Source organism: Pygocentrus nattereri, chromosome 17 (genome assembly GCF_015220715.1).
Source record: "Pygocentrus nattereri isolate fPygNat1 chromosome 17, fPygNat1.pri, whole genome shotgun sequence".
In the NCBI taxonomy this organism is placed as follows: domain Eukaryota; kingdom Metazoa; phylum Chordata; class Actinopteri; order Characiformes; family Serrasalmidae; genus Pygocentrus; species Pygocentrus nattereri.
The window spans coordinates 18,686,355-18,699,535 of record NC_051227.1 but is presented as its reverse complement, the minus strand read 5'-3'; the positions used below and the strand labels follow the sequence as shown (position 1 = coordinate 18,699,535).

General features: G+C 38.7%; 2 protein-coding genes across 13 annotated transcripts in view; one reads left to right on the top strand and one right to left on the bottom strand.

Moving 5' to 3' along the window:
* The window catches only part of LOC108442581, a 29,128-nt gene extending 16,159 nt beyond the window's left edge, over positions 1–12,969 (bottom strand). For both annotated transcript variants that reach the window (XR_001859057.1, XM_017722698.1), the window contains exon 1: positions 12,904–12,969. Coding sequence is in view for 1 of the 2 variants with exons in the window: in XM_017722698.1 (XP_017578187.1) it covers positions 12,904–12,933 (30 nt within the window). In the remaining variant the exon portion in view is untranslated. The remainder of the gene's footprint in view (positions 1–12,903) is intronic.
* Positions 1,521–7,607, top strand: LOC108442580. 11 transcript variants are annotated; one of them, XR_005131711.1, is made up of 6 exons: positions 1,522–1,548; positions 4,243–4,306; positions 4,399–4,454; positions 5,315–5,665; positions 6,560–6,901; positions 6,996–7,607. XR_005131711.1 is itself a non-coding variant. In XM_017722690.2 (5 exons), exons 3-5 carry the CDS (start codon positions 4,491–4,493, stop codon positions 7,123–7,125), a joined length of 954 nt encoding a protein of 317 aa, XP_017578179.2. In that variant the 5' UTR covers positions 1,522–1,548; positions 4,243–4,306; positions 4,399–4,490; the 3' UTR covers positions 7,126–7,607. The 11 variants fall into 11 exon arrangements, 9 of the variants coding, with proteins under 9 accessions (XP_017578183.2, XP_017578179.2, XP_017578182.2 ...); XR_001859055.2 differs by lacking the exon at positions 4,243–4,306; XM_017722690.2 differs by having other exon boundaries at positions 4,399–4,527; positions 6,560–7,607.
* Positions 12,970–13,181: the final 212 nt, after the last annotated feature.

Genomic DNA, 13,181 nt, shown 5'->3' with positions numbered 1-13,181 from the left:
GACTCTAAGAAGGCTGGGTACTCTGAACTGCTGTTCGGTGCATAAGCACAGACAACAGTCAGGACCCGTTCCCCAACCCGAAGGCGTAGGGAAGCTGCCCTCTCGTCCACCGGAGAAAACCCCAACATACAGGCACCGAGTCGAGGGGCTATGAGAAAGCCCACACCTGCCTGCCGCCTCTCACCATGGGCAACTCCAGAAAAGAATAAAGTCCAGCCCCTCTCAAGGAGATTGGTCTCAGAGCCCAAGCTGTGTGTTGAGGTGAGCCCGACTATATCTAGCCGGTATCTCTCAACCTCACGCACCAACTCAGGCTCCTTCCCCGCCAGTGAGGTAACGTTCCAAGTTCCAAAAGCCAGTTTCAGCAACCGAGGATCAGAACGCCAAGGCCCACGCCTTCGGACACTGCCCGATCCACAACGCACCAAACCCCTACTACTGCCCCTCCCATTGGTGGTGGATCGATGGGAGGGGGGACTCATGTAACTCCTTCGGGCTGGGCCCGGCTGGGCACCATGAGTAAATGCCCGGCCACCAGACGCTCGCTGGCGAGCCCCTCCCCCAGGCCTGGCTCCAGGGTGGGGCCCCGGTAACCCTGTTCCGGGCAGGGTACACAAGTCCTGTTTTTGTGTCTTCATAGGGGTTATTATGGATCACACTTTGTCTGACCTGTCACCTAGGACCAGTTTGCCATGGGAGACCCTACCAGGAGCTTTTGCTCCAGACAACATAGCTCCTAAGATCATTCAAGCACGCAAACCCCTCCACCACGATAAGGTGGTGATCCAAGGAGAGGTATCAGATATTTTAAATACTCAAAATCAATGTTAGCCAGATATTATTACTCCATCTCAGGAATGTGCATAGTGATTAGCTTAAACTTTATAGCTGTGGCTGCATTTTTCATTTTTTCATGTATTTAGCTGTAAATGTCTGCAAAGTCGCTCTGGACACTGTGTAAATCCTGATGGTCAACATGATGTGTGAATTGCGTTGCTGTATTTAACCCTTTTGTTGCCAGATGAAAGCTAAAGCAGGGAGCTAATAGCGGGTTTTACAGTGATCTGGTTGTGTGTTTGTGTTGTATTTCTGGGTTGTGAGATGTTAGAGCTGGTTTCTCTCACTCTAGTGATGGCCGGTGCCTCTGAATGTTCTGGTGTGTGAATCATGTCACAATTTTAACCCTTTGTTTATAATATGAAAACTAAAAGCAGAGATGTAAAATAACAGTAGTGAGTTGGTTGTGGGTGATTTTGGAGCTGGACTGCTAGCTGATGGATAATCACAGATGGAATAAATCACTCTGAATGACGAGTGCAGAGTCTGAAGAGTGATCAGATGTGAATCATGTTGCTATTTGAATCTTTTGTTTACAATATGAAGGTTAAAAGCAGAGCAAAAATTGAGGGATGATTTTCCAGTATTTCGTCAATATTCACCACCAGAGGGAGCAGATCAATAGGCACACTATTTAGTTTCCAGTCTTAAGTGTATGCTGTCATGTTCTGATGCCACTTGCTAAGCTGATAAATCACTGGCACATTGCTGGTAAGTCCTCTTGAGATTGGTTCTTGCTGTACCCTTTAACTATTTTATCTGTTCTTAAGCTACTTATTCAGTGCTTCCTATTCTTTGAGTAAATATTATAGTTTCTTTCCTTTGAGGTCCCTGCAGCCTAATGTGTTCTGTGTTTCATTTATTTTCTAGTTTTCTCTAAAGCCTCTAGTTAGCTCTGGTCTTGGATCCATCCTTAGCCTCGGTCATGGTGCAGTTGATAGCATGCTTGATTTTGCTGTGTCACAACCAGGATTCGAATCCTCTTCTGGCCCAACGCCTGGATACAATGATAGACCCGGTTTTTGATACTGTGGCTATATAAGAATAAGCGTTTTAACATTACTTTCCATGCATTTTATACTTTCAAGCCTGTTAATGACACAGTTCCATTGCATTTGCATAAGCTTGACTCTTGTTCTTATATGACTTTTTTTGCTGCACAAGCATTAACCCTTTAAATGCCAGGCTTATTTCATACTAAAGCTTATTATTCGATAACAGCACGGACCTCATGGCTTCAGAGCTATTTGTAGGTCATAGAAGTGTGTAATAAAATGTTGGGCCATTAAGTTATAGATATTTGTGTAATAAAACAGTTTAAGTGAATTAATGAAATTGTACTTTAACCTAACATCAATTAAATCATTGTGATATAACTGAGCTGCAGTGTTTCTGGAAGGTGTTATTAGGATTTGGTTTTGCATTCCTTCAAACTATGTTGGTTCAGTGGTGTCATTGTTTGGGAAATGCACCCAAGATTGGTATCATCAGCAAACTTAGAGGTTTAACTCTAAAAGTATAGTTGCCACTGTAAAATAAGCAAAACAGGGGCATACAGCCCTGTGGAGCAACAGTACTGAAGAAGAGGGTATCTGAAATGTAGCCATCTCGCCTTACAGACTGTTCCATATTAGTTAGGATGTTGTGGGTTTAGTCATTTTACCAGCAGTTGCAGTTTGTACTGTCACTGAATGAGTGCACAATGGACAGTAATAGCATGATGACTGATAATTTCTCAAAGTTGATCTATAAATCTGTAGAAAATATCCAGCAAATTGTGTTTCATTACCTTAGTTTAACATGGAAATAAGTACATAGATTTTTCATTAATCAAGGTACAATGTAAATGTACCATGAAAGGTACAACAGTGGTTTTAACGTCCAGTTGTGGACCTGGAAAAACTTATTTAAGGTTCACAACTGGACGTCTTTTTTTTTCTTCTAAAAAAAAAGTTGGCACACTGAGCAGAATGGAAATAAAATGTTAATGCAATGATATACAAATGAACTGAGAACTGTTATTGTTTTTGAAAAATATATGCCCATTTTCAATTTGATACCCACAGCATGTTCTAAAAAAGTTGGGACGGGGGCCTGTTTACCACCGTGTTTCATCACCTCTTCTTTTAACAATACTATGTAAGTGTTTTGGAACTGAGGAGACTCTGCTGTAGTTTTGAGAGTGAAATATTTTCCCATTCTTGTTTAATATAGGATTTCAGCTGCTTAACCATTTGAGGCCTCCTTTGTCATATTTTTCATTACATACAGTATCAAATTTTATCAATGGGTGACGGGTCTGGACTGCAGGCAGGTCAGTTTAGCATCTGTACTCTTTTAATATGGAGCAATACTGTTGTAATACAAGCAGAATGTGGTTTGCAATGGGGTACCTTGCAAAGGGGTAATTTGGATGGCAGCATATGTTGCCAAAACATGTATATATCGTTCAGCATTAATGGTGCCTTCACAGATGTGAACGTCACCCATGCCATGTGCACTAATGCTGGCTTTTGAACTGTGCACTTAGAACAATCGGTAACACTTTATTTGAAGGCTACCTACATAAGGACTTCATAACACATTCATAAGCACTGAATAATGTGTTTATGAAGCACTACTTGAACATTTATTAAGTGCTTATGTCGGTTCTCGCAACCTGACATAAGATGTTTTATGAAATAAATGACGTTGTACTGACATAATATGAATAAACGTTGAACATATTTACAGCACTAAACATTTAAAACCCTGTACATAATTACATCAATCATCTTATCCATGCCATGGAGGGAAGAGGGGGTGGTTTCCAGGCATATTTCACCTGATATTAATACAACGTCATCTTAAGAATGCTGACATAAATAGTTATGTATAGTGTTTTAAATGTTTAGTGCTGTAAATATGTTCAACCTTTATTCTTATTATGTCAGTACAATGTCATTTATTTCATAAAACATCTTATGTCAGGTTGCGAGAACCGACATAAACGCTTAATAAATGTCCATGTAGTGCTTCATAAACACATTATTCAGCGCTTATGAATGCGTCATGAAGTCCTTATGTAGGTAGCCTTCAAATAAAGTGTTACCGAACAATCTGAGTGGTCTTTAGTCTGGGAGACACAGTGTCCATAATTTCCAAAAAGAATTCCAAATGTGGATTCATCAGACCAGAAAAACACTTTTCCACTTTACCTCAGGGCATTTTAAATGAGCTCAGGCCCAGAGAAGGTGGCAGCTTGGGGTAAAAATCTTCTTCTACTTCAAGGAGGAAAAGAAATTAATATGATTACATGGTGACAGATGAGGGAGCTTGAGCTTGTCCTCAGACTATTTTGTGGCCATGAACTTTCAGATTTTTACCAGACATCCTAACACCTGGTGATTCCTCTTTGTAACTTAGGTCAACTTTGTTTGGAGAGCTCAGTTTATGAATAAAAACAGCCAAATCTGCTACAGAACATATGGTAATTATGGATATTTTACAACACAATGAAATAACTTGCTAATAAAGTTAACATCACTACAAATGTATTTGACACCACTTTTTTTCTCACAGGATATCAACTTTTGACTTCTTGTGTTGTCGCTTTGTCTGCACAGGAAGGAGGGCAGGTGTGTAAGAGCGGTGAAAGCTTTTGAGGTTCAGCGATGCATGCTTTTGTGGTCCTGTTTTTTATTGCACTGGGTACGACAGTCTACATAATCACATAAATATCTTATCTTTGCACTTTTACAATAAACATCCTCCCCGAGGCAGTCGCACGCACACTGATACGGACAGATCACTTAACCATCCCTAGACACCTGCACTTTAAATACTTTAAAATCTCAGTCTTTGAATGTTGCTCTGGAACCCCAATTCATGTATATGGTTTTGCTATAAAGTGTAGTTAGTGTAGTGTATTTGTCATGTATAATTATGGTTCTTTTTATCTGGTGTTTTTATTTTAGATTCTTCACTCATTTTACATTGTCATGTATCTGCACTCTGTGTAGTTCTATGTAATGTGCTAATGCTGTGTGTTTCACTTTCGGGCCCTAAGAATAATATTTAAATCCACTGTATACACGTTATATTAAGGAGTGACAAAGACCACTTGGCTTGGCTTGAAATATATATACTTTTCAAAGTCATGTCACACTCCAGGTCACTGAGTTTGGTATATTGTTCCAGTATTGAAGTAAAATATGTTATAGAATATCTACATTATCTATAGGTTCATTAAACATCACAAAAAAGATCTACTTGAGAAAAATGATTCTTTAAAGAACCACTGATCTAAATGTTCTTTAGGGAATATTGTCTTGAGGGAAATGCTCTAAAAACCCATTTGGCCTTTTTTCTTGCAACATGGAATGTCTTTCAAAGTCTAGTGCCTTCTGAATTTACTTGCATGGGTTATTTGTCGGCAAACAATCATTTAACTACATTCAAATCACTCACCAGTTCATGTTTATGATTTTAATCTAAGGTCTTGGCTCAGCTGAAGTAAGAGTGAACCAGAGAGCAAACAAAGATGAGTATACTGAGGAAGACTCAGCGACATTTCAGTGCAACATCACATTTGACATGGAGAATGTTCAAAATTGTGAATTGGAATGGGTAATTGAGGATCCAGATAATAAAGATGAAATAATAGAGATGCATGAATTGCTGAAGTTTAAAGGACGAGTTCAAATCAACTCAAACAGCACCCACAGCTCCATGATCTTGAAAAGCCTGACAACAAATGACATGGATGTTTTCCTCTGTTCTGCAACATGTACCATAGATCAGCGATTAAAAGTAATGCTTGGGAAGAAAACCAAACTGAAAGTTAAAGGTTTGTGCATTTATTAGCTTATTTTATATCATGTTTTATCCATTGTGGAAAATGATTATAGGGAATCCAACTTGTTTTTCCCCTTTTACATCTGCTTAATTCTCTTTACAGCACAAATCCAAGGTACATTGGATTTGTGCTGTAATGAAAGAGAGAGCAAACACAAATAATAATAAAACTTTGTTATAGAACCTTTACATTATATTTAGGTTCATTAAACTGAAAAGATCCTAAAAACCCAAAAAGATCTAATTTAAAAAACTTTCTTTAAAGGAGCAATATGTAAGATGGCACTACCTGTCATACTCTACACATCAGGGGGTAACATATCACTATAAAGTTTAGGTGTCCACTCCTATTGTGAGAAACAAGGGAACGCACAGTCCTGACACCTCCCTCTAATGGTAGCTTTAACAGCTGTTCATTTACCAGTCTAGAAGAAATGTTGCAAGTTCAACACAATTGACAACAGGCTAGAATACACCCATGAGGCAGTGCTATGTCCTCATCCTCTCATGTTGGACTGAAGGCAGATGGCAAGACAGGATGGGTGGGGGCTAGCTGGTTAGCATGATAACTTCAGTAGATATCTCTGCAACACAATACATAGATGCCTTTGAACCATCAGAACAGCTATTTCAACAATTTATGGCAGTTTTTGGTGTTTGAAAGTAAAAATCTTACTAATTGCACTTTTAAAGAACAATCGATTGAAATGGTCTTTGATGAACCAAAACTAGTTTATTTACGGAATTACTCAAAAAATCCAGATGCAGAATGTCTTTAAAATTTCAGTGTCTTCTGAATTTACCTGCACAGTTTATTGTTCGGCAAACAGTCATTTCACTGTGTTCAAAGCATTCATCACTTCATGTTTATCATTTTTACCCCAAGGTTTTGGCTCAGTAAGCATGAACCAGAGCACAAATAAGGACCAGTATACAGAAGGAGACTCAGCGCTGTTTCAGTGCAACATCACATTTGATGCGGAGAATATTCAAAGGTGTTCACTGAAATGGGTAACTGAGCATCCCGATAACAACAAAATAATAGCGATGCAAGAACTGCAGAAGTTTGAACACCGAGTTCAAATCGACTCAAACAGCACCCACAGCTCCATGATATTGAAAAGCCTGACAACAAATGACATGGATGTTTTCCTCTGTTCTGCAACATGTGCCATAGATCAGCAATTAAAAGTAATCCTTGGGAAGAAAATCAAACTTAAAGTAAAAGGTTTGTGTTTTTACAAGTTTATTGTATTTATGTATAATGTTTCATGCATTGTGAGAAACGACTACAGGGAATCTAATTTTTTTTTCTCTCTCAGCACAAATCCAAACAGATGCTTGGCTGCACTACCTAATCTTTGGCATAAATCTGCTGTTTTTCATAGTTGCAACAATTATTTGTGTGTACATTCATCGAAGTCATACAAGAAGAAGGAACGACACAGATGAATAATGTTTCCCTTTTCTTACAAAACAAGGAGAGAACAAGGAGAGCGGCAAGTTCTCGTTCCCTCTCAGCTCTGGTGCTCAAGCTGCCCTTAATGAGAGCCAGCTGATTCTCATCTGGTCGGCGTGAGCGCCTTTAAAAAGAGCTGAGAGGGACCAGAGCGAGAGAGGGACAAGCTGCGGCAACGAGAGACTGAAAAAACAGCTTGAGCCACTGAAAAGTGGCCGTCTTTGTGTTTGGTTTATGTTGTGTGGAAATAAAGAAATGGCTGCTGCCACCGTGAATCCTACTTCCAGCATGCTGCTTGAACCCAGGGTAGCATATGCTGTGCTACACCTAAATATTAAAATGCATGTCATTTTGTAAAATAAGTATAATTTACAGTAAATATGTTTGGGCTATTTTATGTTTACCTGTGTGTTTAAAGAAAGCTTTTATTAAACTTAAACCTGGAATTAAGTTGTAAATAAATCTGAAACTGAAACTTTGCTTGTTTGTAAAAGTGATTTCAGAGCCACTGGGTTCTCCCTGATGGAAACTGTTTACCTTCAGTGTTTTGTGCTTATGATCATTTTAATTAATGGCCTTCTATTAAAAGACTGGTTTACCAAGAGAGAAGCTGGAGGACTTTCACCTAAAATCAGTTCATGAAGCGAGTCTTGTTATAAAAATGATAACAGGACATCAGAGCCAGAATTAATCTTTTAGTACTTTTACTTTTGATACTTAAGTACATTTGAAGGCAAATACTTTAGTACTTTTACTCAAGTGGAGGTCTAAAGGGAGGAACTTCTTTTACTGGAGTAAAATTTTACCTTGGGTGTCTCGACTTTAACTCAAGTACATGATTTTTGTATTTATTGCAAAATATTGCAATCAACAGTCCTAGCCTTCCTCATTTTCAGACAGCTTGTGTGTGTATTTTCAAAAAAGAACTTTTTTTGAATCCAGTAATTGTTAGACTTTAATTTTTTTTTGTTTCAGTGTGAAATCAGGAGATGCACCCCACCCCTCCATACACACACACACACACACACACACATATATGCATACATCATACGACTGTAACCAGAGGCAACACTTCAAGGCTCAGAATCTGTTTTTAAAAGGCGAGTAGTGGAAAAATAACACTAAATAACCTCACTAACTAGTTGGATTCCAACATTTTCTAGATTTCTGGGGCAATCTAACAAGTGAAGTAACTTGTGGCTGCGTCAACTGTCACTGAACATCTGCTCCCAGCAGCATGAGTACAACTCTTCACCACTGTATAGCATTGTATCATGTTATTTGCTGAGATTAACATTAGTGAGAGAGTAAGCAGTGAACGACAAAGAGAAGGAAACAGTAAGCACAGTCTCCTTGTCTGAAAGAGACATCTGAGCTTAGAGAAAAGAGACCAGCTACAGCTTGGAGCGGAAAAGCTTTCCAGCTAAAAAGTCCTTCCCAAGACCCCTGCAACACCACAAAATATTTAGAGCTTTAAAGATACAAAGCTTTTTATGATCTAATGTGTCTTGACCTAAAACTGTAAAAAAAACAACTACAGTAAAAATACCCAAAAAAATAATAATGTAAGTAAATGTGCTAATATTAAACAGACTGCAGCAGAGGAAACTGCTGTCACGTGGCTGAGATAGCAGGCAAGTCGATTCTAGCCATACACTTTGCCCTGATGGTCGACACAAACACTGCAATAACTGCCCCACAGCTCAGCACAGAATAGCACAAATAACACATCAATGCACATCAATAAGCCAACTACAATTTATTTAAAGTAGAAGTCTCTCCTACCACAAACATGCCACCTCCAATGAGATTCCCTGCACAGCCACTCTGCGTATGCCTCCCACACTCCAACAGCAGAGCGAGACAGTTACGAGACGCTATCATACTTTGTACAGCCTGTCACTAAAACGTTGCTGAATTTAAATGATTCAGATCTGTACATCAGTTCTTAACTTAAATTCAGCAGTGAAGAACTTGGGATAGTCGTGGGCTGGAGGTTAGGGAACTGGCCCTGTGACCAGAAGGTTGCTGGTTCGATCCCCAGTGCTGACTGTCCATGACTGAGGTGCAAGACACCTAACCCCGAATTGCTCCCCATGTGCTGTGGATAGGGCAAGTGCGCTCACTAGTGTGTACGTGGTGTTTCACTTCATGGATGGGTTAAATGTGGAGGTGAAATCTCCCTGTTTCTGGGATTAAAAAGTGTCAATTATTTTTTGTTTTTAATTTATTTTCTGTTGATATAACATATTTCATTCTTGTTGAGCCAGTGTTTAAGTTTGAATCATGTACTTGTACATTTCAAGCAAAATCTTAGCAACCTTTCGTGTAGACTTCACAGCACTTAATTTATCACTCGGTTACATTCCCATTTCACAGTATGCCTATTATAATGAGACAAAGTTGAGATTTCACTGCTGTCGGAAGAAAACCTTATTAAACCTTACTTCTTATTAAAACCTTAAACCTTATCTCTATTTTTGATGTTTTTCAGTTTTTGACATAATTTGACATAATTTGAAAACAGCAAAATACTGTACAAACATTATACTGATAAACACAGTTTAACAGTAATATTGCAGCAGAAATGTCAATAAGATTTGCAGTGTAGCTTTTCTTTTATTAATTATTATATGAAAAAACCTGACAAAAGCATGACTTTTTAGTTATTACCTGCTGAGTTTTAGATGTTAGTGTTTTCTGTACTGTTCACAGGCACGTATGTCCCCTCATTTGAATGTATCTCTATTTTCTTGTGCTGCATGTGAATGAAATTAGAAAATGTCACTTCCTGGCAGTAATTTAATGCCTAAAAAAACCTAATCCAATACACTTTTCCCCCTTGGAATCCATTAAGATTATATAACTTAATTAGATTAACTTAACTGACTATATTCAAAATACATTGTATTTACATCAACATTTTTCATCATAGGTACACTTCAACTATGAGAGACAATATGAGAAAAAAAATCCAGGAAATCACATTGTAGGATTTTTAAAGAATTTATTTGTAAATTATGGTGGAAAATAATTATTTGATCACCCACAAACAAGCAAGATTTCTGGCTCTCACAGACCTGTAACTTCTTCTTTAAGAAGCTCTTCTGTCTTCCACTCGTTACCTGTATTAATGGCACCAGTTTGACCTCGTTATCTGTATAAAAGACACCTGTCCACAGCCTCAAACTGTCAGACTCCAAACTCAACCATGGCCAAGACCAAAGAGCTGTCGAAGGACACCAGGAAGAAAATTGTAGCCCTGCACCAGGCTGGGAAGAGTCAATCTACAATAGGCAAGCAGGTTGGTGTAAATAAATCAACTGTGGGAGCAATTGTAAGAAGATGGAAGCCAAACAAGACCATTGATAATCTCCCTCGATCTGGGGTCCACGCAAGATCTCATCCCGTGGGGTCAAAATGATCATGAGAACGGTGAGCAAACGGTGACCTGCAGAGAGCTGGGACCAAAGTAACAAAGGCTACTATCAGTAACACACTACGCCGAGAGGGACTCAAATCCTGCAGTGCCAGGAGTGTCCCCCAGCTTAAGCCAGTACATGTCCAGGCCCGTCTGAAGTTTGCCAGAGAGCATATGAATGATCTAGAAGAGGATTGGGAGAGTATCATGTGGTCAGATGAAACCAAAATAGAACTCTTTGGTAAAAACTCAACTCGTCGTGTTTGGAGGAAGAAGAATGCTGTGTTGCATCCCAAGAACACCACACTGTGAAGCATGGGGGTGCAAACATCATGCTTTGGGGCTGTTTTTCTGCAAAGGGGACAGGACGACTGATCCGTGTTAAGGGAAGAATGAACGGGGCCATGTATCATGAGATTTTAAGCCAAAACCTCCTTCCATCAGTGAGAGCACTGAAGATGGAATGTGGCTGGGTCTTCTAGCATGACAATGATCCTAAACACACCGCTCGGGCATTCGAAGGAGTGGCTCCGTAAAAAGCATTTCAAGGTCCTTGAGTGGCCTAGCCAGTCTCCAGACCTCAACCCCATAGAAAATTTGTGGAGGGAGTTGGAAGTCCGTGTTGCTCAGCGACAGCCCCAAAACATCACTGCTCTAGAGATCTGCAGGAGGAATGGGCCAAAATACCAGCTACAGTGTGTGCAAACCTGGTGAAGACTTACAGGAAACGTTTGACCTCTGTCATTGCCAACAAAGGTTATGTTACAAAGTATTGAGTTGAACTTTTGTTATTGACCAAATACTTATTTTCCACCATAATTTACAAATAAATTATTTAAAAATCCTACAATGTGATTTTTCTCATTTTGTCTCTCATAGTTGAAGTGTACCTATGATGAAAATTACAGACCTCTCTCGTCTTTCTAAGTAGGAGAACTTGCACAATCAGTGGCTGACTAAATACCTTTTTGCCTATCTAACATCTATCTCATATATATATATATATATATATATAAGTACACATATACAGTACTGTGCGAAAGTTTAAGGCACCCAAGACACATCTTCAAAATGTATTTATTTTTGTAGTTTGGGTTTATTTGCTGAGAAAAGTGTTAGTATTTGAATAAACAAAATTTATAGAAAACTTGTACATATAAAATATTGATTTTCTGGATGTGAGTTTGTTCACCGTTTTCAAATCTTTCCTTGAGGAAGCCCAGTATTACAGTATTATATGTAATTAAACAGCAACTCCTGGTTTGACCAGTCAGTGCTTCAGTAAATTGTGTTAATGATGTAACTGATGATATTAACAAGACGCTGTGGTGGCTGTGAAGGTGTCAAGGAAAAATCTGAACCCAAGAAATTCTTGTTACTTTTTATTGTGTTTTATGTTTATTTGAATTATGAATGTGACTTTATTCTAATGTATATTATGATAAACTCACTGCTGAGGTCAATTGTTTAAAAATTTGCTAAGATGCCTAAAACGTTTGCACAGTACTGTATATATGTAACATATATACTGTTGTGTACTGTATTTCAGCATCAGCAATAATGGACACATTCCTGAAATGCAGGAGAGACATGATGAGGAAGAGTAACAGGTTTCAACGCTACTGAGTTCTCTGCACGTATGTATTAAACAGTCTTTTACAATGTATGTACACCATCTGTTTCATTGTAATCACTAAATCTTCAGTGGCTTAATGCAGAAAAGAAAATTCCATGTGAATACAATGCATGAAAATAAAACCCCTTTTTTTCCCAATTACATTAAATATCTATTCTGCTTCCGATAATCTAGTTTCTTCATTTTCTCTATCTTATGCCCACCAGCAGGCCCTGCCACATGTGAGTGAAATGTAGAATGCTTGTCTACCTTGTTTTTTGACACTTCCTGGCATAACAAAGAGAACGATTTCCTGAACTGCCCCATCAGCACCCACACGTTACCATTTATCAGACAGACATGCCAATTGTGGAAGCATCGGAAGAAGCTTAACACTGTACTGCAAAGACTGCTCTGAACTAACTCCAACTGTAGTACAAACGTAACATTAAGCATGTGTACCATTAATGAAACACCAATTTTAAAGCAAAGCCGTAAAACAAGAAGAAACACACCGTGGTCTGTGGGAGAAACATGTGGCGAGCAATAGCATTAGCTTTATTACAAAAGACGTGGTGCCGCCATTGACAATGCTTAGCTTCCTCATTTCAAATGGAAGACGACGAAATGAGCAGTCTATTGAAAATTATTCAATACAGATATTTGGCAAGCAACACAAAGATGTTCGTAAAGTATTGTTTAATACCACTAACTATTGTTTAAAAAACCACTAACCTGAAATACAGGCGATAACTGATGTGGCATGGAGACAGCTTTCAGCACTCTGCAAGAACACGCGGTTTCACGTGTTGCGCACTAGCAAAAAGCTTCCGTGCGCAACACGGTTCGCAATTAGTTCCTTCTCATATAATGGAACTCAAATAAGTACATTCAAGATAGAAATAAATATTTTAACACAAAGTATCAAATTAAATGACAAAAATATTTATGGCAGTTAAACTCCCACCAAATCACTCATTTGTGATTTCCTTCTTCAAGTAAACATCAACTCA

Coding starts and splice junctions, on each gene's coding strand:
- LOC108442580 (XM_017722689.2), top strand. CDS start 4,270: ATGAATAAAAACAGCCAAATCTGCTACAGAACATATG. Junction 5,666..6,559: donor AACCAAACTGAAAGTTAAAG/GTTTGTGCATTT, acceptor TTTTACCCCAAG/GTTTTGGCTCAGTAAGCATG.